The sequence below is a fragment of the Agelaius phoeniceus genome, chromosome 8 (assembly GCF_051311805.1).
Source record: "Agelaius phoeniceus isolate bAgePho1 chromosome 8, bAgePho1.hap1, whole genome shotgun sequence".
Taxonomy (NCBI): Eukaryota; Metazoa; Chordata; class Aves; order Passeriformes; family Icteridae; genus Agelaius; species Agelaius phoeniceus.
The window spans coordinates 11,470,607-11,497,649 of record NC_135272.1 but is presented as its reverse complement, the minus strand read 5'-3'; the positions used below and the strand labels follow the sequence as shown (position 1 = coordinate 11,497,649).

The window sequence follows — 27,043 nt, the reverse complement described above, 5'->3', positions numbered from 1 at the left end:
ATCCCATCCCGCCAGAGCACTCCTACAGAGAGCAACTCAGAAACACCTCGCTCTTCAGCCTCTCCTCCCATCCACACTCTTCCTCCCCTCTCCATCCTACCTCTCTGGCTCTGCCATTCTCCCTGCCTGCTCTACCTACTCATCCAAATGATTTGGAATGGGGGCTGGGGTGTCACCACGGCAGAGCACCCCCTGCCCAGCCTCTGCCCACCTTCATTTACCTGCTGCCGAGGACTCCAGGGAGCAGTGGTGATGCTCTCTGGTCCTTACCAGCTCTCCTCTCTCTCTCTCCATCCCTGTCCCTGACCTGCTGCAGGTGTCTTCAACAACTGCTCGCACTCAGCCAGCGACAAGGGCTGGGCGCTGGGTATCCGCGGCCTGCAGCTCGGCGGCAAGAAGGACGCCCGCTTCTTCTTCTCGCTCCGCACCGACCGGGCAGCCAGAGCCACCGAGGTGACCTCGCACCACCGCTACCGCCCTGAGGCATGGACACACCTGGCCGCCAGCTACGATGGGCGGTGGATGGCCCTGTACGTGGATGGGGTGCGGGTGGGCCGCTCGGGCGGGCAGCAGGGCCCGCTGCACAGCGCCTTCATGTCCTCCTGCCACACGCTGCTGCTGGGCGGGGACGCCTGGGGCACCAGCCACACCTTCCGCGGACACCTGGCCGGGCTGGCCCTGTGGCGTGGTGCCCTGTCCCAATCCCACCTCCAGCGTTCCTTCCTAGAGGAGGTGCCTGGGCAGACGGCAGGGCTGGCTCTGGCCTCTGGCTTTGCCACCCCGGAGGAATGCTGGACGCCTTTTCGGGAGGGTGCCTTCCCGCAGCAGTGGGTGCTGCTGGCCCCGCCAGCCCCCATCCTGCGGCCGCTGGGCCCCCCGGCCTGCGGGCAGACCGCCTGCGATAACGTGGAGCTGGTGTCCCACTACAACCAGCACTGGCCGCTGCGCAGCTGGAAGGTGGCGCGGTACCGTGTGGTGAACCTGGCCGAGGACGACGGCGGGCGGCCCACGGTCAGCTGGGAGCAGATCTGGCGGCAGCACCGCGCTCTGAGCGAAGCTTTCCGGCCCTACAACATCTCCTGGCAGCTCAGCTTGCTGGAGGTGCACAACTCCTCCCTGCGCCGCCGTGCCGTGCTGCTGGGCTGCGAGCCCAGCAAGGTGGGCAACGAGCGCTGCGACCCCGAGTGCGAGCACCCCCTCACGGGCTACGACGGCGGCGACTGCCGGAGGCCCGGCCGCTGCTTCTCGTGGAAGCGCCGCGACGGCGTCTGCCACATGGAGTGCAACAACATGCTGGACGACTTCGATGACGGCGACTGCTGCGACCCAAGGGCCACCGACGTGGCCAGGACCTGCTTCGACCCGGACTCGCCTCAGCGGTAGGCGCGGGGCTGTGTGTGTGGGGGGGTACATGAAGGGAGGGGATGCGCCCTCTCCCCAACGCTGCTCTGCGCCTGGGTGTTGCTTCCGACCAGCGGCTTTGGGAAGGCAGAGGGGCGTTTTCCCATGAGATGGGTGTGTTTGCCATCAAAAGAAGTAAATCGTACGGTGTGACATGGCACCCTTCTGTGAGTGTTTTTGCCCCCCAGGGACACTCCAGCCCCCTCGCCCAGGGGGATTCCCAGTGCAGAGCTGCCAGCTTCTGGTTATGTGTCAGTGGAAATGGAGGCAGAGCAGCCCCTGCAAAGGGTATTGCTTACCCTGATCCCCGGCAAGGCATGTAGTTGAAGAATTGCTGCCTTTTCCCACATGCCTTGGGTGTGTCTCAAGTCTAATTTCTTAATTTGTGTCCAAATACCTTTTTGTGATTGCTGGAGTGGGGAGGAGGCAAGCCAGCAGTGCTAGATGTGAGGTGCAGGATTTGGAAAGGTGTGGGTGGGTGTGCATAAGCCTTCCTGAATCTTGCCCCAGGGAGTGATGCCCACAAGGAGATTCCCTTGGTTGGAGGAGGATGTGTGCCTTTACTGTGTGCTGCAGGTGCAAAACACCTTGAAAACCCACATGGACTAAAACCCATGGAGCATCAACATGCTGTGTTAGGGGACCCTTGCTCTCCCAGGGGTCTTTGGAGGCAGCAGCAAGGGGAGAGATGGAGAGGAAGATCCATTCACATGATGGGAGACCAGGAATAGTGTCCTGGGTGCAGCCGGTGACTTGCACCCTCCTGCTCTCCTTGCTGGAGCCATGAGGTGTCAACAGCCCTGTTGATGGCTTCCAGCCCTCAGGGCTCTGCTGAATTTACTTTCTGTATGGAGATGGGGAAGAGGAAAAAAAAGTCATGGCTTTACCTTTTTTTTCGTTTTATTTAAAGCCGTTTCTGTCTCAGTGTCAGAGTAAACTCATTCCCTGCTGTTGGTGACAGGCAGAGGTGCCCACCAGAGCAGGAGCGGTGCAGCACAGATGGCAGCAGCTGTCAAGAAAAGTCGCAAGGGAGGGTTTTAGGGACACATCTGCCCTTTGATCTTCTTTCTCCTTCACTTTTCTTTCCCTGGGCTGTGGGAGCAGATAGGCTGTGAGCTGTGAATCCCTTTTTGCCAAGTCTGAGTCTTCTCTCCGTTCCTTCCCAGGCAGGGCACAGAGGGAGGAGGGAAGCAGGCGTCTGTGTTTGGGCAGTGGTGATAGAGAGGAGCAGCACTTTCCCTCCTCCCTTCCTGAGTCCTTCTCAGCCATCCTTAAGTTGCCTGAGAAAACCCAGGAGGAGGATGGGGAGCCTTTCTTCCAGTGACATGGAGAGGCATCACTCCGTGTCCCTGCCCAAGGAGCCCTCCCCAGATGTTTTCCCACCTCTGGAAGTCTCTTTGGTGACAGCCACCATTGCCACCCTGTGACCACCTGTCCCCTTGTTTCCCATGCTGTGAGCTAGCATGGAAGTGCTTTTCTGATCATGGAGCAGATGAAAAGCCTCCACAGCAACTCTCCACTTGTGGTGGCCATCAGCACCCAGCACCACTTGGCCTTGGTTTTGGCAGGGCAAAGGCTCTGTCCTTGCCTCTGTGTGCAGTTAGAGAAATGTTTTCGTCCTCAGACAAGAAGGGCTCCACCTTAAATTGAAAAAGGCCAAATTTTTGCTGGTATGAATCAGGGCTTCCATTTGTCAGGATTTTCCCCTGAAAGTTGGGAAACAAAACAAAACAGAACAGAAAAACCCCTTGCTTCTGTGGGAAAGGAATGGGAAAATGGGAACACTAGGGAAATAACAAATCTTTTGCAATTTTCTTTCCGCAGACCTCATTGGTCTGCGCAGAGAACAAGAATGATTGATTGTAGGCTAAACTCAGAAAAATGAAATCCAGTGTGCCTGGCATTTGGGAAATGAGGGGGCACGGGTTGGATCCTGCTGCCACTGAGGTCTTCTGAGCTGCTTTTGGCTGGCTCCTTCAGAGATCACAGGAAAAGGGAGTCATTGAATGGTTTGGGTGGGAAGGACTTTTAAGTGCATCCAGTTCCACCCCTCCCGTGATGGTCAGGGACACCTTTCACTAGACCAGCTTGCTCAAAGCCCCATCCAGTCTGGTGATGCTGGTGGACATCCACCCTCCCTGTGCCCATCCCTACTGAGGATGGTTTCTGGGGAAGAATAAATCTATTTGTGGGAATACTGCTGGGAAAATGGTAGCGTGTATTTGGGGAAAAGTGAGGTGAACTCGTGCTTGCCAAAGAGCGTGGCCAGGTTTGTGGTGCTCCCCCAAAATTGGTGGTTGAACCCCAAGACACAGAAGGAGGGGGGCTTTGTTCAGGTAGAGCTGAGTGCTGCTGCGTTTGCTGTAAGGAATTGTACTTAAACGAGCAGGGCAGCTGGAGAACTTACAGAAGGATTTTTAGGGTGGAAGCCAAAACAGAAGAAATAACGTGAAATAAAATGTAACAAATTGCAGAAAGGCAGCACAATAGGAGCCAGGTGCTTTGATGCAAAGAGCAGCTTTGGGTGTGTAACTGAAGGAGAGCAAGCTGGCTGCTGCTCACCCAGATGTCTCTGCTTCCTCATACCTGTGCCAGAGCCCAGGAGGGAGCTGTGGCTTTGGGACAATCAAGAGAGAGGGAACCCCCACTGCAGGTGATCTCTGCATCTCCTTGCAGGTCTAGATGGCAACACTGAAAATCTTAGGATCTTTTTTCATGGGTTAAATCATCTCTACTTCATGTCAAGGCTTTCTCAAAGAGTGATTTGGATGTGAAAGTTTCTTAGTACAGCCAAAAATAATTGAATTGAGACAGAGCGAGATGCTGGGCAATTTCTTACCAGCACTGTAGACAGATTCAATATATTTTGGTGAAGGGTCTCAACACTGTGTCTTGTCCTTCACAATTGTAAGCACTCGAGCAGAAGCTTTTTCCATTTTAACACATTTCTGATTTAAAATTCCCTCTTCGGTTGCAGCTTAGAGAGAGGTAAATTAGAGGAAAAAGCTGAGGAACAGTGGTGGCTTCAGTGCTTCTTAGCTGGTGAACATCTCATTATAATTCCAGGGCTACAGCTGGTGCCAGCTTATACCCTCACCCAGGGGAGGGAAATGAGATTTGGAAAGAAGGATTATTAATTTTTTTTTTTTTTTTTACAAGGGTATGTAGTGACAGGGCAAGGAGGAATGGGTTTAAGCTGAAGGAGTCAGGTTTGGATTAGATAACTGGAGGAAATTTTTCCCTGGGAGGGTGGTGAGGCCTTGGCACAGGTTGCCCAGAGAAGCTGTGGCTGCCCTGTCCCTGGCAGTGTTCAAGGCCAGGTTGGATGGACCGGGGATACTGGAAAGTGTCCCTGTCTTTGGAAGGGCAGGAATGAGTTGATCCTTAAGGTCCTTTCCAACCCACACCATGCCAGGGTTCTGTGACAGCTCTGGTGGGAATGGAGCCAGCTGTGGCTGAGGCAGAAGCTGAGGTAAGGGCTGATGCTGAAATGGTGTCAGTGGGCACTGGAACACACTGCTGAGTCCCTCCTGCACCTGCTCTGGCAGGGCATGGAACCAGAAAAGTCCTGCTGAGCTAGGAGACAGCTGGGCCACCACCCACGGGTGAAACCCACCAGTGGGACCGTGCGTTTGTGGCTGGAGGGAGACTTAAAGCTCAGGTGGAGAGCTGTGTGTAGACATCCCTGCAAGGCAGCCCAACAGCAGACATGGGAAGCAAGTCACACACCTTCCCATTCACCCTGCTCCACCTTGTGAGGAACAAGGGGACAGGCAACATCAGGAGAGTTACTGGCTATCATCCTTCACCCTTCACATGACTTCAAGTGTTTTCCAGGAGTTGCTGGCAGTCCAGTGTCGGGGTCTGGAGTAAAATTTGCCTTAATTTTCAGCAGGCTCCCATCCTCTTGCAGAGCTTGAGTGCTGCTGTAATTGGTGCTCTTGGAAGGAAAGCAGCAACAGCTCATTAGCAGCAATTAACACTCAGCGAGGGTCCCCCTCGGGCACTTAGTCAATGAGAATCTGGTGTGTGACACAGTTAATGTGAAAAGAAAAACCGGAGGGGAGTCTGGAGAGCAAAGTGGGTAAGGGCAGAGCTGCTGGGCCTTTCATCTCGCTGCCCAAAGTAATGGCAGAAATAACCTAAGTGACAAAAGGAGGTGAAAAATGATGAGGTGTCTCCAGGCTTGGTGGCCTCTGCTGGGATGACCAAAGCTGTGATGTTAAAATGTACCTGATTAACTGGACACTTGATGGGCTTTAACACAAGCTTAGCTGGCCTCCCTCCTAAGGGACTGGTGCTTAATTGGGTTAAGGCTGCTTGGGAGCCTCCTGCAGTTTAAGCCTTGCCTTCAAAAGCTGATCCAGATTAACCTCCCTAAAAGTCTCTGGTGGACAACCACGAGAAAGAAGGAATCACTCCGAGGTATCCCCGGGCACCTGAGCCTTGTCGGGAGATTTTCAGCTGAATGTTGTTGGACCTGAGAGCATAAAGGGTGTCAAATTGAGAGCAGGTGAGGCAATGAGCTATCTTGGAGGCAGAGCTGACCTGCCTAGGCCTTAATCCCAATCCCAGATGGTAAAACAGCATTCCAATTAGCTGCTCCCTTCCCCTTCTTCTTCCCCTGCCACAGGAAACCTTAGTAGGTCTTCCTTACTGTGAAAGAGGGCAGGAATGCACAAAGTTACTGCAAAAGCTTTGCATACAACCTCAGGCCATCTGTTGCAGAGAACAGATTCAGCTGTGTGGCAGTACCAGCCCTTGGTTTTTCTGGGTCTGGATTGAAGGCACTTGAGACAGTAATTCATGTTTGGACTCAAGTGTTTATTATTAGTTATCAGTAAAACAGTCTCACTACTGTGAGTTCTGCAGCTTTTCAGTAGAAGGCACAAAATGGCCAACAATCTCTTGTTACAAGGTCTTTCAAGACTGAACTATCCAATTAAGAGCTGACACCTGGATTATTTTTCCTTTTAACCCAATAACTGATCCCAAAGAGCTGCAATGGGGACTTTTCTGCCCAATTACAAAATGCCACTCAAACCCATGGAGAAGAAGGAAGAAGGAGCATGAAGAAGAAACACAGGAAAACACCCTGTGCCCTCCATCTGGCTTCTATCCACAACATACTAAAAACCCCAAACCTAAATTTCTCACCAAGTGATACACCTACACTACTCTCTATAATCTATTTTACACTTTTGTGGGTTCTAGTCTATCTTGAAGTCTGGGAAACTTTCTCCATGAATGAGGGTCAAAGTCAGTGCTCCCCTGGGGGTCAGGGCACCCCAGAGCAGACAGAAATATTCCCAGTGCCCTGGGTTTCCACTCAGCTGGAAATGGTGTCTGCTGCTTGTGGTTGATTGTTTGAAGGGTGGATTGGAGAGGGTGTTTTCAGTGATTTTTCACTGCCTGAAAGTGGCAGAGACTGTATTGGTCCCATGAGGAATGCATGGCAAGGAGGTTCTCTGCTCAGAACCTGAGCTCTGGCTGCTTTTGAGCTCCCTCTGGCACCTCTTGGAGTCCTACTGGCATGTGCCCAAATATTGTCCTGCTGTATCCAAAAAACCTCAACTGCTGGGCTTGGGGCTTTAAAGTGATGAGGAGGGGAGTGCTTTGGAAGCACCAAAAGTGGCAGTGATGGGTTCACTGGCTTCTGAGCTTGCTGCTTCTAGTCTCTAATACACTTGCTGGGACTGTGGGGGTGCAGTAGTAGTAAACAGGACTTTTTGCTGCAGCCTGATGGTTGGTTGGTGAATGCTTTAAAGTTTTGTGACTGCTTGGATTTGAGCTTATTGGAAAACTTCTCCTTTCCTTGTAGGAAAGTCCCTTCTCTCTGGGCTTTCCTATGGATCAACAGTTTTAAAACCTAGCAAAAGTAGGAGGGAATGTTTTTGGTAGAGCCCATTATATCAGGTGGGCAGGATGTCTCCCAAGTCACTTACTTGTGATGGGGTTTGGAGGCTGCATCCATGTGTGGGTGCCTCAGCCTACCCAGAGCCCTGGCTTGGGGGTGAAGACCCCAGATTTGCTTTTGACCTTCTCAAAATGTTGGGTAGTATGGAGATAGATATTCTCTGATTGGAGAATATCTGGCATGTTACCACTGCTGAGTTGCAGGAGCCCAACATTGGGATTTTGCTGCCAAGAGAGAGGATTTGGGATGGTGAGAAACTGTATTGCTGTGGCAGAGGAGGGGGTGGTGGGGGCTCCAGCAGGGAGACCCCCTCTAAGGGAGGCACACCAGGGTCTGACTCAGCCCATCCAACAGCTGGAGGGCAGTGGGACTGTGGAAATCAAAATTCCTTATTTCCAGAGGGAAATAACAAAGTACTAAGGTGCTGCCATCCAAGGGCCTGTGCAGGCTCTCAGGAGCACTTTCCAAAGGCAGAGTACTCCATGTGATACCCTCTGGTGGGGCCAGAGCTCTGTTGTTACCCTGTGTGGCTGGAAGAGCAGCATGAGAGTCTAGAGGTGTTTAGCCACAAGGGGAGGTTCCCAGTCCCATCTTGATGCGCACAAATCTTCCCTGCTTTTTTTGGGGGGTGCTAAATCAGGAAATAAAATCACAGTAATGCACTTCTTTTCTTGCCAAGGTAGGAAGCTTGGGGTTAATTCCCAACAAGCCTCTGTGGGAGGATGAGTTTCACTCACTCCCCAGCCTTCCTGTGAGCATGGAGCTGCCAGGCAGCGAGTTCCTGGAGGAACCTGCTCGGTTCCCCCGGGGGTGACCACATCTCTGTGGGAGAGGGAGAACATGATCTGCGTGTGAGCGAGGGCACAGACCCCTGCCCCGTGGCTGTGGGCAGCCCGGGTGCTTTTGGGGAAAACATCTGTCCCAGATGTGAGCTATTGTTCTCGCAAACCCCGCCGACTCGGGGGCTCACTCGAGGGGGGCCGATTGTGTTGGGATGGCAATTGTGAAGGAACAGCGTGTGTCCCACGGCTGGGAGGGGTCACTCTTTGTTAGGCCTCCCCAGGGCTCCTCCTCATCCTGCTGTACCCTCGCCTGTGGGTGGGGGACACCAGCGAGGCCCTGGCCAGGCCCGTGAGACCCCAGGAGCCAGGGTGGCAGGAGCTTGGCAGCCATGGGCAGGGACCCCCGGCGGCTGGCGCTGACAGGGGCTCTGGGACGATTCCATCTGCCTTGGGCTGGCAGCCTCAGCCAGAGCCAGGGGAGTCAGACTGCTCTTAGTATAACACAGTGCTCTTAGCTTGCCTTGGCCCAGACACCACTGTTATTTAGGAAATCAAATTGCCCCTTTCCAGAGGGCAGTGGGGTGAGAGGGAGTGAGTCCAGCACCACCCAAACCAACTGAGATGGTGTGAAGCACAGGACTTGCTTTGGAGGCTTGAAGATGGATGAGGATGCTGAATGTTTGTGACTGTTGCCTCACAAGGGCTGTGCTAGGGATGAGAGGCAGCCTTGGTTTCTTTTTTTTTTTGCTGTTAATGTATGATTGTTACACTACAGAATTTCCCCAACAAATTATCTCATGTCCTTTTTATATCTGTGAGGAAGGCATTTTTAGAATACTGGCTTGTGCACTTTGTGCTCTGGCTGGGACGCTCAATTGCCTGGATCTAAAAAAAAAGTTGGAGGCTTGGGATTTGGTTTTACCCTAAAAAAAAAATAGGCATATAAAAAGCAAGTTGGAAATGCTTGGCTTGAACAGATTTCTCTTCCTCTGTCTCAATCCCTTTCCCTACCAATATTATGGTTATAAGTTTTTGCCCTTCAGTGAGAAGTTTAGGGTGAATGTAGCAAAGTTTTGGATCTTTTGGGAAGACTAGACATTGCCATCATGGTGAAGAGTGCATGAGGAGGGGCTTATTGACCACAGGGCTGTGTGGTTCCCCTTGAGCAGTTAGCTTAATGCCCTGGGAGCATCATCCTTGCTCAGCAAATTGATCCACTGCCTGCCTTTTACAGCATCCTTATCCTGCCAGTGCCAAGGAATCTGAACACAAGTGACAGGCCAGGCACTGGAAGGGTGGCACCCTGATCTTCTGCCACCCTTTTATTGCCTATGCTGCCTTGCTGGTGGATGGGGATGCCCATTGCAGCTGGCTGCAGGCTTGTCTGGCACCAGCAGAAATCCTTTCCCAACCTTGCAGTGTTTGTGGTGCCTTTTCTGCTGCCCTGTTTGTCAGTTTGAGGCTGGATGAGGAAGGGAGACTGATTTTTTTTTTTTGTTTTTGTTTTTTTTTGGGTTTTTTTGTTTGTTTGTTTGTTTGTTTGCTTGCTTTTTTCCCCTCCTTGTCACTTTGGCTGTTTCTGGAGATGGCCTCAAGCTCAGGGTTCTGCCTTCTGCATCCATGCAGAAACAAGTTTGTGGTCTGGCCCCTCTTTGTCAGCCATGCCTTCTGTCAGGGGGTGACCAAGCTGCCCTCCTGATACACCTCAGTCACCTGTGTTCAAAAACCATAAGGCCTTCCTAAGCCAGGAACATTATTTGTTTTAGGCAAAAAGTTAGATAACTGATTTACAGATCTGTTCTTGTAGCTTAGGTGGGACAAGGCTGATCTGTGCAACCTTAGGCAAAAAAGACCTGTAAAACTTTGTCCTGGCTTGGGGTCTTTTTTCTCGTTTTGCTTTGAAACAAACAATCCAGACAGAAAGGGAGCCATCCCTGACTTTGTTTGGCTTGGAACAGGTTCTAGAATAACTTGCCACTGTTGAGTTCTGCCTCCCAAAACCACACAGGGCTGCAAGCATATTTCTCCATTTCCCCTGCTGCTTCTTGCTTGCCCTCTCTCCCACACACTGTGTAACTCCAGCCAGCACTGGCCTTGCCAAAGGAAGGTGAGTGTTCACCCTGTGCTGTGGATAGCAAGTCTCTCCCAAGCTTTTGGTGGGTGCTGGAGCTGGGATGCTGCCTCAGCTGGGCTTTGGAGGGCAAGGCTGGACCCCTCTCCTTCCCTGAGCTGCTGCTTTCACTCTTTTTCATCCCCTCCGTGGTTCCAAACTGGATCTTTAACTCATTCTTTTGAATTTTTTTTATTAACTCCCAGCCACTACAGCTCTTTCCATGTTTTCAAGGATGATGTCTCAGAGAAGCTGTGGCTACCCCATCCCTGGAAATGTTTAAGGCCTGGCTAGACAGGGCTTGGAGCAATCTGGTCTAATGGAAAGTGTCCCTGCCAATGGCAGAGGGGTGGAATGAGATGGTCTTCCAGGTCATTTCCAACCTAAACCAACCCATGGTACTTGAACATGGAAGTGGCAGAGGCATTACTGGTGTGGAAGCAGATGGGAAGCTGTGGTGTTTGTCTCCTTTGCTTATTCCAGTGATGAGGACAACAGAAGAAGCAACAGTCTGTGGCTCTGAACTCTCGAAGGGCTGCGTCACTGTATTTTGGAAGGGGAAGGTTAGAGGGATAAGGAGAACAGATGTCCCTTTGAAATTTGGGAATTTTCAGGTCCTTGGGGTTTTTTTCTGCTTTATTCTAAGGGATCTTGCCATGACACTCACCCAACTCTGCTGTATTGCACACCTGTCCTTGGATCTCCTCTTTGTGGTCGCTTAACCCACATTTTGGTTTCAAAGATGTAAAAATCTTGGGCCTCTGTTTTTCTGCAGCTTCACAAAAAAGGCAGCCAGGAAGGAGCTGCTCCAGTGGTGAGAAAAATGAGGAATAACTGCAGCCTTGTGCTTGGTAGACCTTGGAGGGCTTTTGGGAGTGATAACCCTTAATACATGCCCTAGTTGCAGCAGGGGGGCTTCAGTCAGTGGAATGAATATCAGGGTTTAGTCTGTTCATTGCTTCTTAGCAATTAGTGCATTCCTTTGGAGTTCGCTCCTGTTGACGTCTTTGATATGTGTCAATCCCAGACAAACCAAGATTTCTGCCTGGGAATTTCCCTGAAGGATTGTCAGCTGGGAGCCTGCAGGTTGAGTTTAAACCCAAGAGTCTGAGGCACACATGTCTTTTGAGCTCCCAAGGAGTTTTCCTGTGAGCAATGGGTGCATCATCTGTGAGAGACGGTCCGTCTATGCTCCGCTCCCACCGTGGGAGCATCTGGGAGCCCGGCTGTTCTGAGAGCTCTGCATCATTGCCTGGTCTAATGAAAGACATCCCCAGACCCTCCTGGGGCTCAGATGGGCCATGTGCTTTAGGATGATCTCAGCCATGAGGAAATGGTGAGCCTCTCCGAGGAAGAGATGGCCGTGATTCACTCAGATAGAAATAGAAAAGCCAAGCACGCAAATGGAGACTCCCTATTGACCAGGTTCCTGCCATTTAAATGGGTTTTTACTACCTATTCCAGTATTCATTTGAAAATCACACACATTTACTCATACACACTACAATCAGATTGTTTTTAAGCCATTAAGGCCCATTGGGTCAATAACCAGCATTTTCAAAAATCTATTAAATTCCCATTTCCGTGGAAATAGAGCTTTTACAATTGATCATGGCTACTGACTCCCATTAAAATAAACCCTAAATGCTATCAACTCCCCCAAGATGTAGAGCACTAAAAGACAGTTTGCCAGGCCAAATTTATCCCAGGGGAAAGTTGATGGCCCATTATGCTTAAGCAACATGAGAATTGTCATATAAGTCAGGAAGTTTATGGGACTTGCATGGATTTGTCTTCCCTGAGGGGTGAAAAGGAAGGTTCATGGGTTGAATCACTAGTGCTAACACAAGCTCAAAGCCAGACTCCTGTAGGAGATTTTTGGGATCATTTAGCCTATTTTGAATTAAATTTCAAGTGTGTGTAGAGTTTGGTTGTTTGGCAGAAACAAATGATGCTTTAGGGTGGAAGTGCTGTAAGAAGTGCTAAATCTGTGGACCAGTTCTTGGTGGCACAGGGTTTCCTATGTTGCCTAAGTCTGCACAGCAGAGGTGCTCCAGCCCTTTGATCACCTCTGTGGCCTCCTCTGGGCTCACCCTGACAGGTCCACATTTTCCTTATCTTGATAGCCCCAAATGCTGCTCTGGACCACTGCTGGTAGGGTCTCACAAGAGCAGAGCAGAGGGGAACGGGCAGTGGTTTCCAGGACATGCACCAAGGTTGGGGGAAGAGCAATGCAGAAGGAAGGGGTCCCACATCTTGGCTTGGCAGAGGAGCATGGGGAGCTTTGTGCTGCAGCTGTCCTTTCAGATTAGGGCTTTGCAGCTTGCCATCTCTGGCAGCAGCAGCAGCTCTCGGGCCGCAGGCTCGCCGCCGGCGTCAGCCCGAAGCTGCCGTGCCCCTTGCGGGAGAGGTCAGGCAGTCCCTGCAGAGCCAGAGGCCAAGCTTCCCTTGTTTGTCTCCCTTCATGCCTCCTTCAATCAGCTTCACTCTGCTCCCTCCCACAGCCCTGGATTTCTCTGCTGTGTATGCCTGATCCAGCACTCCTTCCTGCTGCTGTCTCCCCAAGACCTCTCTTGTTGGGGATGATGTCTGTGCTATGGAGCCATGTCTTGATGCTTCCATGAGGCCACTCATGGAAAAGACACCTCTTCCCCTCCAACAGTGTGGTGATGTTGGATGGTATTTGTGATGGGAGTGGAGGAGGCAATGGAGTGAATTGGTCCTTTCCTCCCTGAGACAGTTTAATTTGAGGCAGGTGGAGAGGAGCATGTGGGTTGCTGTTCCTGGATGAAGTGTAGACAGCTATCCCTAGAACCAGTGTTGTGGCACTTTCTCTTACAGTGGGTTCTGTGTCAGGCAGCAGGACCTCTTGGGGTGATTGGTGGTTGGCCTTGGTGCTTTTTGCAGTGCAGGACTGACTCCTTCAGGAGCTCAGGAGAGGATGACTACAGGTCTATCAAATAGCCACAAGCAACTTGAACAAACTGCTGTCTGAGTCCCAGTGGGTATGTCTCAAAAACCTTCTGCTAGGGCTGGTGGTAGCTCAGTACCATCTGGGAAGCCTACACAGACACATGGAGATGTGCTGGGGTTCCCAGCACAGCCATCCCCAGAGGCCCTTGGACAGGCTGTGGTGCCCATTATGTGCATGGCAGCAAGCAGCTGAGCAAGGCAGTGAGCCAGCCCTGCCCTCAGGGTGCAAATATCACAAACCCAGTGTTTTTCTGTGATCCAAGCATTTGATGCACATGTGCACCCTGTTGGCACTGGTGTCCTCAGGGTGCCCACTATGGTGTGAGAGCACAGCTGGGGGTTAACCTCTCCTGAGGCTTATTCTCATGGATTCAGCACTCATCCTCAGTTCAGACCCTAAAACATGAGTACCAACATGCAACCAGCCTTAAAATTGATCTCTGCCCTCTTGCCCTGCATGTAAGCTGTCAACAGAAGTATAACAAGATCCAGAGAGGAAAGCAGCATGTGGCAGAAAAGCAAAGTCTCTGGGCAGGCTGATAGGGAGGAATTAACACAGCTTTCCTCTAAAGCCAGGTGTCCTGCTTTGATGCCAGAGGCAGAGACAACTCCTTGAGGCCTGACTGTGGCTTTGCTCTGTGTTAAGGAGAACTTTGAATGTATGGAAGTCAGCTGTGATGATTGTGGAAGTCCTGTCAAATGCCTCTGAGTCAAGATCAGAGGGGCTGTCTCCAAGGGATGTATTACAGTAGGGATCTGCTATTGACCTCCAAACCAAGATGATAAGGCCAGCAAAGCAATATTTGAGTAATTTAAGCTCTGAGTCATCAGAACTTTGTTCTTCTGGGTGACTTCAATTACCCAGATATCTGTTGGTAGAATGACACAGCAGCTCACAGGTCATCCATAAGTTTCCTGGAGTGTGTAGAGGACTGCTCCTCACACAAGTGTTGGATGTGCCAGCCAGAAGTGAGGCACTGCTGGACTTGCTACTCACAAACCAATCATACCTGGCTTGTAATAGCTTGGCTAGTGGTAGTCTTGCCTGCAGTGATCACAATACTGTGGATTTTGGATTCTGCTGCAGTGCTGATGGTTAGTGCTAAGACAAAAGTTTGAGATTTTTGAAGAGTAAATTGCAGCTGGCTCAAAGCTCGGTTGGGAGGGATTCACTTCCATGCAGGCTAAAGGAGTGAGTGCTGGGAGTTTTCAAGAGCACTCTCCTAGAACCACAAAAACAGTTCATCCCCTTTAAAGGTAAGATAACCAGGTGGGAACAGGACTTTAGAGAGAGGACAACTCAATGAAACAAGTGTTTCATTGTGATCCTTGTTCACCCTCTCAGACATCTCTGCAAGTATCCTATCAGCTGTTTTCCAGTCCTTCTGGATCCAAGTTGGCATTTCCCCTGCAAATATATTACATCCACTAAGTTTTAGCTATGAATATTTATATTTCTGCACTCTTCCCTTTTGTTTTTTGCTCCCTCTCTATATTCCTACATCCCATACTTTTGGAGTTGGGACTTGCCACCTCCCCTGTGGTCTGTCATCCACCCAGTCCCACTGACACTTGACACTTCAGTCCCCATCCAACTGCTGCCACCTTTAATATTTTTTTTGTCTTTATCTTGAGCTCTGCTCCACTACCATCTAGTTAAACTTGGAATAAAGGTGGGGACCATACTGTAATTTTGTCCAGGCATACATCTCAATTACACTGAGCTTCAGCTCCTCAGCAGATCTGCTTCTTCCTTTTTTTTTTTTTGCCCTTATTTCTAAAAGGATCTTTAACTCTTTGTTTTCACTGGAGTCAGCTTAATTTCAGGGAGTTCCATGTCCCTGACAGCTATGATGCAGCAGTGTCTGCTGGTCAGTCCTGGATTTCAATTCTTCTTTCAAGACCTGTGTTCATCTCTCCATTTAAGTTGATCTGAATCCACTCATTACAAGTTAAGGCCAAGTATTCTTTCTCTCATCTGCTCTTTCATAATTTGTGCACTGCTTACCAAAACCAGGTCTAAAATAGCATTGCCTTTGGCTGATTCAGTGATGATTTAGTGAACAACCTTTTAGCCAACACTTCCAGGAATATCTGGGCCATGCCATTGTTAGCAGCACTTATTTTTCAGCCTATCTCAGGGCAAAATGCCCTGCAGGCTTTCTGGTCTAACACTAATGTTAATGTATTTCTTTCCCAAATCTGACCTCAAGAAGTTGTGTACTGCCCTCTGATGTAACAGAGCTGTGTGCTAGCGATCTGCAGCCCTCTAGCTCCCTGTCCCCTGTAAATCTCTCGTGGAAGGGTCACAGCCTTGAACTACAATGTGTCTTTTTGATCCATCTGCAGCTTTTGCCAGTGCAGCTCTCTGACCCTTCAGCATCTGCTACTGCTTCAGTCCCATGCTCACACATGGAGGTGGAGAGTTATCTCTGAATGCAGCAGGAGTGGCTCATACAGAAGGGAGCCTCCTCATCCTGAAGGATCCTGTTTTGCCCTCTCACCCTCTTTGACATCTTGATACTCAGCCACCCATGCAAAACTTAAACTGCCCTGCTAGTGATGGCTGCTCTTCTACTCGTGCCGCCAGTGCCTCAGAGGTGGATTTTTCCAGGCATGTCCAAGAACTGTGTGATATCCTCATCCCTTGTGGACTCAAATGCTCTTTGGCTGGAGTCCAGCACCCAGTGAAGTTGATGAAAGGCTCCTGAGCACTACAGAGGGTATTATTCCAGCAGTGTTGTGCTTCCTGTGATCCCAGGGGAATGTCTGGCTCTTTCTCAGCCTTCCCTTCCCATCTTGCATGTGTTTTGTATCTGGCTGTGTTACCAAAGCCTGTCCAGATGAGAGTCATTTGGATGTTACTGCCTTGTCAAGTTGTCATGATGCTGGCAGAGAATGTTTGTGGCGTACCAGCAGCGTGCTGGACTGGAGTCAGAGCTCCCAGACATGGTCATGGGGATGCAAATAGTCTCAGTAAGTACAGAAGGACTCAAAAACACAGCATCCCCCCAGCTGTGTTAATAATGCCAGAACTTTTGGGGCAGGTAAAAGTGTGCCTCACCCAGAGTGTGAGGCAGCTGCAGTTGTAAGAATGACCATCAGCCTTGTCTGGAAGCAGAGCAGGTAACTCATCTGGGCTCATCCTCTGTTCCAGGGTCACACTGTGTTTGTGCTGTGGTGGTGGGCTTTGTCTGCCTGTGGCAGGCAGGAAGGGAGGCAAGGCTGAGGTGTGATGAGAACAGGGATGAGGGTTCCCAGATTCTAGCAAGGAAGATTCATTTATGCAAGCAGAGAGCCCAGGTGTGGAACCCCACCTATTCAGACCCCCTGCTGAAGATTCACCTTGAAGGAGGAGTCCTTTAGTGGGCCAAAATGGAAGATACCCACTTTGGCTCACCATCTGGAGGAGCATCTCCCTTCACAGATGAATTTAGAGAGTCTGCTCTCCCAAAATGTTCACACCATTTGGATCAGGACCTGTCTTCATGGACTGAGCTCTGGTTCAGAGACAAGGTTGCTGTGTTTGTCATTAACCCTTTGCAGCCTTGGAGAAATGTTTTACCCACATGCTCAAAATGTATTGGCAGACTGGTGCTCATTGCTGGGAAGTCTGAGGGGATTCCTCATTTGTCAAGCAGAGGTTTGGGGGAAAAGGGAGCCTCTCTGCTTGCAGGAAGTAGGAAGAGGAATTTCCTTGCAGTGGTTGAAAAACATGAAAGCAGAGCCAGGAATCCCCTGTGACTTCTTCAGGCTGTATGGTTAGCTGCCGCTGGCTGGGTCTCAAGTATTTTCCAGTTGTCCATGGAGGGCACTTGGACAGCTTCCACCCAACCCCACTCCCACATCCCCTCTGAAAGGTCTACAGGGAAAAGACTCCTATTTTTGAATTGCAGTGGAATTCCTGTGGCATTACATGCTGCACCCTTTGCAGTACCCAGAGAATTTAGTTTGATTTGTGGTACTGCAGGGGGTATGTGCTGGCCTTGCTTTTCATGTGGAGGTGCCATCTTTTGTGTCTTGCTCATCATGGCCACTGTGGCCCCCAGGCTTCCTGTTATGGTGTAGTTGTCACTAAAAAGTGCCACTCTTGCCCCTCTTCTCCCACATTAGGCTTGTTTGACAGCTTGACTGTGTTTTCTGCTGCCCCATGGATTAGCAGATCCTCTCATTTCTTCCACTTGCCCACCAGTGATGGTCCTGTTGTTGCTCCCAGAGATTTGTGCTGGAAAAGCTGCAACAGCTCTGTCTCTCCTGGGTACATCAAGTCTTCTCTTTTGACCAAGCCAGCTCAGAGCCTGACTTACAACCAGGTTAGGAAGGTGTTGTCTCCCCTGTGGTCAGGACAAAAGTTTCCAAGGAAAAGCATAAGAAAAGAATGTGACTTCTCCAGGGAGGTCTGGGATCATGGGTGGAGTGTGATTTTTCAACTGTTCAGAAAGCAAGCTTTTGTTCTTTAGACTTTAATAAGGTAAGGTCTAGTGCAGTAAGAGTTTACCATGCAAATCTACTATCATTTGATGACTTTCCCCCCTTGATAGGAAGGGGTGACACAGGGAAGATGGAGCAGGATGCCAAGAAGACAATTGTCAGGAAGCAATGGACACAATTTAGAATGTAAGAAATTTGGATTAGACTTTAGAAATTATTTTTAACTTGAGGATGCTTGAACACTAGAATAAGTTGCCCAGAAGGTTTGGGAAACCTCTGTCCTTGAGGCTGTTCAGGCCCCAGATGACCTTGAACAATGCAATTTAATTAGACCTGTTTTTGAACAAGGGTCAGAATGGCCTGTGGAGATCCTCTCTATCAGCAGTGGAGTCTCTGAATCTGCTGTTCTGTGGTGACAGTTACTAAAGCTGCTCCATCTTCTTTTTCTTTTTCCAGCAGCAAGAGGCACCAGAGGATGACAGCCCCTAGTTATGTCCCATGCAAGTAAAACAGGATGCAGTGTGGTGCCTTAGTGTCAGGCCATCAAACAGTGCCATTCAACAGAACGTTGAGCCAATATCACCTGTTGTAAGGGAATCTACCATTTCTGGGCTCACCCCTTCAAATACCATCATTTTGGATGGTGTTCATTCCCATTCTCATGTCTAATAATGTCATTCTGTGCCCTCCCACCCCTGATCCCTCTCTACTGTTGCACATACTCTTCTTGCAAGCTTTGCTCTTCCAGGGCTGCAAGTGCTCCCCCAGCTCCAGGTGGCATCACCACACAGCTGGTTGCTCTTGGATGCCCTTGAAAAAACATTGACTTTGAATCTGGCAAACCTGATGTCCCATCTCTATCTCTTCTGTCCTCTACCCTGTTCTTTGGGGTTGGTTTGTGTTTTGCTTCTCAGCTGACAGCTGTACCTTCACCTATCCTTCTGTCCTTCCTTTGTGCTTCCATGTTGGGTTGCAGTGCCCATCCCCCTGTAAATGTCACCTAGTTTGCAATACTCTAGTCTTGTAGGCATTGGAAAATGATTTGGGAAGCAGACGAGAGTGCTGTCATTTAGGCTGTTTGTGGAGACCAAAGGCTGCTCTGCTTTTGCCTCAGTAAAATCACAGAAGCACTGAAGGAGAAGGAGAGCCTAACCTTGGCAGGAAGCAAAAGGGTCAGGTGCCAGTTGGATGCTCCTTGTCTAACCTAAGGATGCCAGCAGGAAATGTAGTTTGAGGGGAATTGGAGTTGCCCATTCTAGAATTGTTCTGCTCACATCTTTGGGGATGTTAACAGGATATTTGTGCTTTCTGTGCCATAGCAGGTGAAATTAGGGTCCTTTCTGCTCCTTGCCCATCCAACCCATCTGAACAGCTCTCAGTGCTGGAACTGCTCCCTCTAACCCTTACACATCCCTGAACCATCCAGATCTCTCAATGGAGGAAATTACAGTTATTTATAATTAAGACTTGACAAAAAATGTTGCTAATGTCAAGGGAATGGCAGGCGACAGCCAGAAAAACATCATGTCTCCAGAAGAGGGACTGCAGGAATATCCCTCTGAATAGGGCTGACGTCGGCTCTTGGAATTTGGACAGCCTGGAAGGCTTTGGGGCTATTTTTCCGAGATATCATAGGTCAGGAATTGATGCTATTTTTAAGTCTGTGTCCCCCGAGCAGCTTTGATGAGTGAAGGAGACTTTCTCTCCCCCCTCCCCCTCCTTATGCTCTATTTCTATGAAATTTTTGCTTCTCTTCCTTCCGAGTCACGCCACAAGTATGTCCTTCAGGTTTGTTTATCCTTCTCACTATCTATTCCTCCCGGCCTGCTCCCGCCTTGGTTGGGTTGGAGGGGTGGCGTCAGCGTGGCGCGTGTCTGGGATGCTCAGGCAAGACATCACAGGGAAGGGATCAAGTTCTCCTAATTTGTCCTTTCCGGTTGGGAGAGTTTTCTCTCCACAAGCTGATGTGGCTGGGGAAAGTGTTCTGGGAATGCTGCTTTGTGGTGGGAGATCTCGGGGCCTGGTGAAGACAAGCTGGTCATCTCATCTCGCCACATAGCCCAGCCAAGATCTGTCTGAAGTAACTGAATCTTCAGAGCTCCTGGGAAGATGGGTGAGATGCCTCCAGCCTGGTGTGGTCCTTTGGGGCTGACTGGTAGGAGAGAGGCAGTCAGAAGACCCTGATTATCTGACACCTCCCAAGTCAGCAGTGGCTTTTGAAAGCCTCTGCTGTTTCAGGTCCAGGGAAATAGCCCTTGATTTTCCCAGCTCTGTTCCACATGCCACCCTGCTCTAGTTTATTTCTGGAATCCTTTATTTTTTTTCATTATTTTCCTCCTTCTCTTCAATTTGCTGTAGCAACCTCTTTCTTTCTAAACAAGCCTGTTGGTGTAACAGCTTGAAGACTAGGGATCTTGCCATTTCAAACAAGAAAGGAAAAGGGTTTCCTTTCTCACTTCACATCTCAGATGAGAACGTGCCTTTCTCCCCTTAGCCCATCCTCAGCTCCATCCTCCTGTCTGTCATCCCATGTAGTGAGGAATGCACTAATGGGCATCACTGCTAAAGGACACCACCAGAAGCAGCTTGTTCAAACAGAGCTGGTGCTCCTTCATGGTGAGCCCAATGTAAAGAAACAGCTGTGCTCCCTTCATAATCTATCCACGCAGCTCAAAGATGCCAGTTGCTCCTGGAAGCATGGGAATAAGTGAAATGCTTTCCACCACCTTAATGTTGCTGTTGGCCTCATGCTGCAGGTTTAGTCATTCTTATGACATATTTCCACAATGGTGTGTTTCCATCATCATTCCACAGTGATGTATTTAAAGCCTTTCCATGAGTTGTTTTTTTTTTCTTGCTCAGAATCTCTTAAATGAATGGCTTCACAAACTGTGGGTCAGGGTCTTCAAGTTTTGAAGACTTAAAGACAAGTCATAGAAATGTGGAGACAATGTCTGCTACCTGTCCTAAGCCTGTCTCAGCCCATGAGGATAACGGCACAGATGGTGGCAATGGTAGCACTTAATTTATAGAATCAGAGAATATCCTAAGATGTAAGGGACCCACAAGGATCATTGAAGTCCATTTAAAAGGGTACCTGGCATTTGCAGCACAGTCCAAGACCTTATAATTCCATTGCTGTTATTATTGGAATTATTATTGCTGATATTAGGTTGGACTTTGATTGTTTTGCATAGCTGAGGGCATGAACTCCCTGAAGACCAATGCTGGGACTGTTGATGTTCTGGTGAATTTGATACAGTCTTTTTACCTGTGCAGAAACACTCACATAGAGGGAAGAGTGAAACCTAAATTTCCTGACTGCTACCCCCCTCTCCTAGCCCATTACCTTACTGTGGCCTTTAGAAATGGTGGTCTTGGATATCACATTCCTGTGTTCTTTCAACTCTTTATTCCCAGCCCTGAAGACAGGAGGAGAGACAGCCAGCAGTGTTGTCAGGAGACCTTCCCCTCTAAACTTGCCCTTTGATGAATCTGGCTCCAGAGATTACCTTCTCCTCATTGAGCTTATTCTGGGAAATCTTGCTCTTTTTTCCTCTGCTGGCTCCTGTAGACATCCCAGACCTCATCTGAAAGATACAGATCATGAGCAGAGGGGGCAGTCTTCTCCAAGGTCCATTTTGAGCAGAGCTGCAAGAAATTTTTTTAATTTTTTTTTTTTTTGAGCATGTTCCAAGATAATTTTGCTCATGCTCTTCCTCGTGCAATTCCCTGGGATGTGTTTAGATGAGAGATGTGGCTGTGCACTGCTGGGACACCCTTGTTTTTACCACATACTGCCATCTCTGGCATACTGGTTTTCCTGGGGAAAAGGATGGAATGGAAGTCCAGATAGACTAGAGAAGCTGGAGAAGACACTTCTCAGCCCCAGCTGACAAACCCCCTCTGCTCCCAACAGTAAGGTGTGATGTCCATTCCTCTCTTGCTCTGTATCAGGGACAATCCCTGAAAAACCCTTGTTAGAAGCAGTTGGATTTCTGGATTAATTCTTCTCTCCTTCCAACTCAAATTCCAGTTTCCTGATGCCAAACCCCCTCTCTTTTCCCCAGCAGGACCAACCTCTGCATTTCCTTCCTCCTCTCATATTTTCTTCTCCTGTTTTATCATATTTTATTATTTATTCTCATTTTTTGTGGGGCTTCTTTTGTTGCCATGATTGGAAAGCTTTGTCTGGGGTGAGAACTCACCAACAAAACCACTGTAATGAGCAAAACTTCTTCAGGCTTGCATGAGTGCCTTCCACCCACTCCCAAACCCCTCACTAGGTGAACTTGCACCTTACAGAGCAGAGTTTGCAGTGTCACAGGACATCCTGTGGAAATGCTGAATATTTCAGTGCTTTAACACGCTCTTGGTTTCAGAGCTGACGATGTCTCCAGGTCTGGTCCAGACACTTTTCCCTCTGAAACCAAACTCAGCAGCCCAGGTTCCTGATGGCAGATTGCAGGAGCCACTTGGCACTGTCAAACCAGCCCCAGTTGGCACTGGTGCCAGCTTGGGTCTGGGAGGCATCCTGTTTATGGTTCCCCTTGGGATGTCTTTTGCAGCTGCAGTGTGCCTGGAGCTCTGGGCTCTGTGATTTCGGAACCCTAACCCTAGGCAGTAAAAGCAGCCTTGGGCTAAGGCTGGATCCAAGGGAAAAGCTGTGGAGGAAGGCATGTTGTGGCAGTTCTGTGTTCCCTTTGGCATGCCTTTTTTAGCTACACTCTGCCTGGAGCTCTGAGCTTTGTGGATTTCAGAACCCTAGCAAGCAGCCACCCACACAGGGCTACAGGCCCCAGAAAACCAACACCAGCCCTTCTCCATGAGAAGGAAAACTCACCATCTCCAGGTTCCTGATGGCAGATTGCAGGAGCCACTTGGCACTGCCAAACCAGCCCGAGTTGGCACTGGTGCCAGCTTGGGTCTGGGAGGCATCCTAAGCAATGCGGAATTTCTCGTGTTGGCCGCCCACTCATGGCCACGGGACCCTGAACACCAATGCTCCTCTGTAGGATGTCTACGGGTGGCTCCCACTTTTCCTCCTCACTCTGTGTGCAATGTGTGATGAATATTTCCTCTCTTTTGACCTTTCAGGGCTTACATGAGCGTGAAGGAGCTGAAGGAGGCTCTGAAGCTGAACAGCACCCATTTCCTCAATATTTACTTCGCCAGTTCAGTGAGGGAAGAGTTGGCTGGTGCTGCCACTTGGCCGTGGGACAAAGAGGCCCTTAGTCACCTGGGTAAGTAACTTATCCCATTCCTGGGGTCTCAGAATTACTGGTTTTTCTCTCTCTTCCTCGACTTGGCAAATAGAGGTGGATGTGCTGTGCCTCAACATTGTGGATGTTTCATACAAAGGTCATGATAACAGGGTTTGGGTGTTCCAACAGCTGCTGCTGTAAGGAAAAGAGCTGCCTGCTCCCTGAATCTATGTGGGCAAGGTTGTGAGATTACCCACTGACAAGGGGCTTCAACATTGTTATGAGAAACTTTTGATGGTGAAGGTAGTGGGACCACAGGTTTACCATAAGTGCAGGCTCTGGAGAGAGTTCTAGACTCACATTTGGTTTCTCCTGGACCTTCCAGGTCTATCTAGTAGGATTCTGGAGACAGTGAACTTCACTCTGCAGCACATATTAGCAAACAGATACAAACCACAAGTGTCAGTGTTTTCAGAGCTGAGATGGCAGATTTCATCAACTCCAGGGCTGCCCAGGCAGCAGCCAGAACTGGCCACTTCCGAATCCAGCTGCAAGTGTGGGGATAACTATCAAATTTTACCATGTTTTTATAACTTGGCCTACTACCTGCTGGAGGCAAGGTTCTCCTTGGCCTCAGAGGATTCAGGGTGGACCCTTAAGGTCATCAGTCCTCGTAGGCTGCAAAGCTGCCAAAATGTCTACTGGTTCCCTAGAATGTGGTTGTTTTGTGCATTTTCTGCTATTTCTGTTGTTTCTCTTTTTCCTGCCTCTCCTACCACCTCTTCAGTTGTTGGAGTTTTCTGGCAAAGCCCTTTACACTTTGCAGTCAAAATGTCTAAAGCGTTTCTCAATAAGTAACTGGAAATAATTACTCCTGACACCTGCACAGCAGACCTAGACCTTCTGCTTTTACAAGTGCGTGATGTTCAACCCTGAAAAGTTTTATACTGCTGTTAAAGACCTGTTTCAAAGTTCCTTTGTGCCAGTTTCCCTCCCTCAATGAGTTTCAGGGCTGTTTTTTCAATAACATATTGCTACAGCTGCTTGTTGAGGAAAGGCAAATCTCCATGAAATTTATTCTTTCAGCTTCCAGAAACCACTTCCAAGGCTCAGCTTGACAATCATCTGACTGCAGCAAGTGCTTCAGCCGCACACACGTTCCCCTCAGACCTCTCCCAATGGCCTGCAAGCCATTGTACAGAGGGGTAATTGGGGTGACTGGTCTCATCAAAAGCTTGCATTTAGTTCCAGTCTCTGAGCTTGTGTCCAGCCAGGGACATGAGAAATGGCACCATCTGGAAATGCTGGATCAGGGCTTTAGCGTGGAGGTTCAGGGGAAAAGGGGTGTTGTCTTGACTCTGGTGCCAGAGCTGTGAAGTATGAAGCTGGATCTGAACTTCTTTGAGTCTCTGGCATGAGCTGAAGACTTTGGTTCAAGACTGTCCTTGGTTTTAGATTTAATGAGCTGGGGAGGGCGGGTGGTGGACTCTGCTCTCCTTAAACAGTGAGCTTCACCACATCATCACTTGCTTTGTACCCTGCACAATGTATATTACTGTCCCACACAGAAGAAACTCAGGACTGAGGAGGCCATGAATGTGTGGCTTTTGACAAAAGCTCTCACGAGAGGCTAATGGAGAATCTGAGTAGATGTGAAAGGAAAGCAGTGAGTAAAGAGAAGGAAAAGCCTTGGGAGGAGTTAATGGCAGTTTGTGAAAAATTCCTGCGTTTAAGGACCTAGCTATGGCCAGGGGTGGAGACAGGTCTATACACAAGAGAGGGGTATGGCTCCAAAAAGACAGACTCCTTTCCTTGTGCTAAATCTTGCTAATCTCCTGTCTATCCTGACCTTAAAATTTTAGGGTCAGCACACAAGACCTGCACCCCTCATGCCACTGTCTTTTCCCATGGAGCAGAAATGCCATGCTGATTTTTCCCTACACACGTACAGGCCCTCCATGCTTTAGTTCTCTGTATGAATCAAACTGGTTCCTTGGCTTCTCTGAGAAGCCAAACTGCCTCTTGTCTGCAGAGAGTCTTGGTCAGATTTTGCTCTGATTGTTTCTCTGAACTGAACTTTCTTAGATGTTTTCAGGAGAAGCATCATGTGACTTTTTCTTCTCCAGCTGCCTTCCCTTCTGCTATTTTAATACTTTGTCACAGCCCAAAGATCACTAGATTTATTGTTCTCCATCATCTCCATCTCTCAAAGTTGTTTAATCTGCCACCTGGATTTTAATCTCCTTATAAACTTCATGATCTTTGAGTGTGTTTTTCAGGAGGGTTGACCTCACCTTCCTGTTGGTGTCATCACCTTCTGGAAGTCTTCAGTGAACTTTGTTTTTCATCCCCTTCTCTTCACAATGCTTCTTTGGGGCCACCAGAAGTTACATGACCATTTATATGCTGATTACCTACAGTTCTATTGCTCTCCTCCAGACTTTTTTTCCTGAGGAAATTAAATTTTCAGGCAGCCTTTCTGAAGACTTGGGGATAGTTTACCAATAATACAGCCAAGAGCAACTACTTTCAATGAAGCATAAAAGACAATTACTGGCTTGGAGAGGCTGAAGTGGTCTATGAAATTTCTATAGACCATGTTTCAGCTGCTGTGGAGCTCCCAGAGAAAGACAACTTGCTGCCAGCAAGCAGCAGAGGTAGGTCTCAGGTCTGTTTGCACCACTCCCTGTGACTATACTGTCTGTCTCAGTCTTTCCACCATAATCACAGTGAGTTCCTCACAAATTCAGATTTCTTGGAGTCTGGAATGAGTTTTCTGAGAACTTAGAAGTAAATATTTTTAACTACAAAGCAGAAGGAGTCGAAGAAATTCCTTTAAAAAAAAATCCTTAACTTTCTGTGGTGGAAAGCCTTGTTCAAAAAACCCAGTAATGTAATAATGCAGATGCTTTGAACTTCGTGTGTAGCTGCATGTGAACTGCATAAACGTGGTCAAAAGGCAAGGGAATGGTGAACATTTGATGTTATAAATACTTTCTGTAGTTATATAAGCTGAGGCCAGCTCATATATCTGGCAGAGGTCAGTGGATGCTGAAGGAGGGCCAGCCCTCCCATCCGAGGTACCTTAGGCAATGGCATCTTCCTGTCTGACTAACTGTCATGCATTTGTTCCATTAATTGCTCTGACTCAGTGTTTGGGGAAGACTGGCCCTGCAATGCAGGTTCAGCTCTGTGGTTCACTGTTTAAAGGTCCCGTGGTTACTTGGGAATGTCCTCTGGGATAGCCCTGACCTGGGAGCAGGTTGGCTTCTTTGGGACTGGCATGGGCAGGAGTCCTTCAGCATTGCCATAGACCCTGGCTAGCAGCAGAGAATGTCCTGGGAGCAGGAGCTTCCAGGGCTGTGTGAGTAGAGGAGAAGCACAGTCTAGACCAGCACAAATCTGATGGGCTGGGCATCTCTTGTTGCTTGATCAGAGTGGGGGCTTGGCCTTGGGGACATTACCAGCTCTGCAGCTGGAGAGACAAGATGTTGAGGCCAGACCTGAATCTTTCCAGCTGCCTGGATGTGGTTGGGTGAGCAAGTCCAAAGAAGTGTCTGGCTCACCTGCCTTGCAGTACTGGATGCCCTGATACCAGAGGGATATGGAAGTTTTAGCTTTGTTGTGTGAATGATGACCTTGTGAACCTCCTTAAGCTGGTTCTCAGGCACTGAAAGCCCAGGTTAGCTGGTTCTCAGGCACTGAAAGCCCAGTTTAGCTGGTTCTCAGGCACTGAAAGCCCAGTTTAGCCCTTTGCCCAGGGCAGGGGGAGGCAGAGGTGAGAAGGGAATGCCTGATCTGCAGTGGAGAGAGAGGGGAGGGTGATCCTGTTGGGAACACTTCCACATCTTGCCTTCACAGCCAGGATCCTGCAGAGGGGAAACAGAACTTCCTGGTCCAAAGCTGGGAGCACTCCCAGCTCATCAGGGAGCAGTGGGGACAGGGAATGAAGGGATAGGGATGTTCTGGAAGGCAGCGTTCTCAGGCTGTTTCTAATTCTGCCATTTAATTAGTTGTTAAAATGAGTACTAAAAATATGATCGTTCTTGTGGAGCGTGGGGGAGGAATGGAATAGGGGAAGCCAGCAGAGAAGAGGGGAGGGGACAGGGTCCTGTGGCCTTGGCATCCCTCTCTTGTGACAGCTTTCTGCCCCCCTGTACTGGAATCCCATTTATTGCACCACATGGGAAGAGCACTGGGTTTCTGCAGGGAGGAGGGCTGGGCT

At 49.3% G+C, this 27,043-nt stretch overlaps 1 protein-coding gene across 1 annotated transcript in view; it reads left to right on the top strand.

The window, feature by feature from the left end:
* Positions 1-27,043, top strand: part of PAPPA2 (pappalysin 2) — an 88,648-nt gene that overhangs the window by 5,628 nt on the left and 55,977 nt on the right. Inside the window, exons 2-3 of the mRNA XM_054638467.2 lie at positions 317-1,379; positions 22,712-22,857. Of these exons, the coding sequence (XP_054494442.2) occupies positions 317-1,379; positions 22,712-22,857 (1,209 nt within the window). The remainder of the gene's footprint in view (positions 1-316; positions 1,380-22,711; positions 22,858-27,043) is intronic.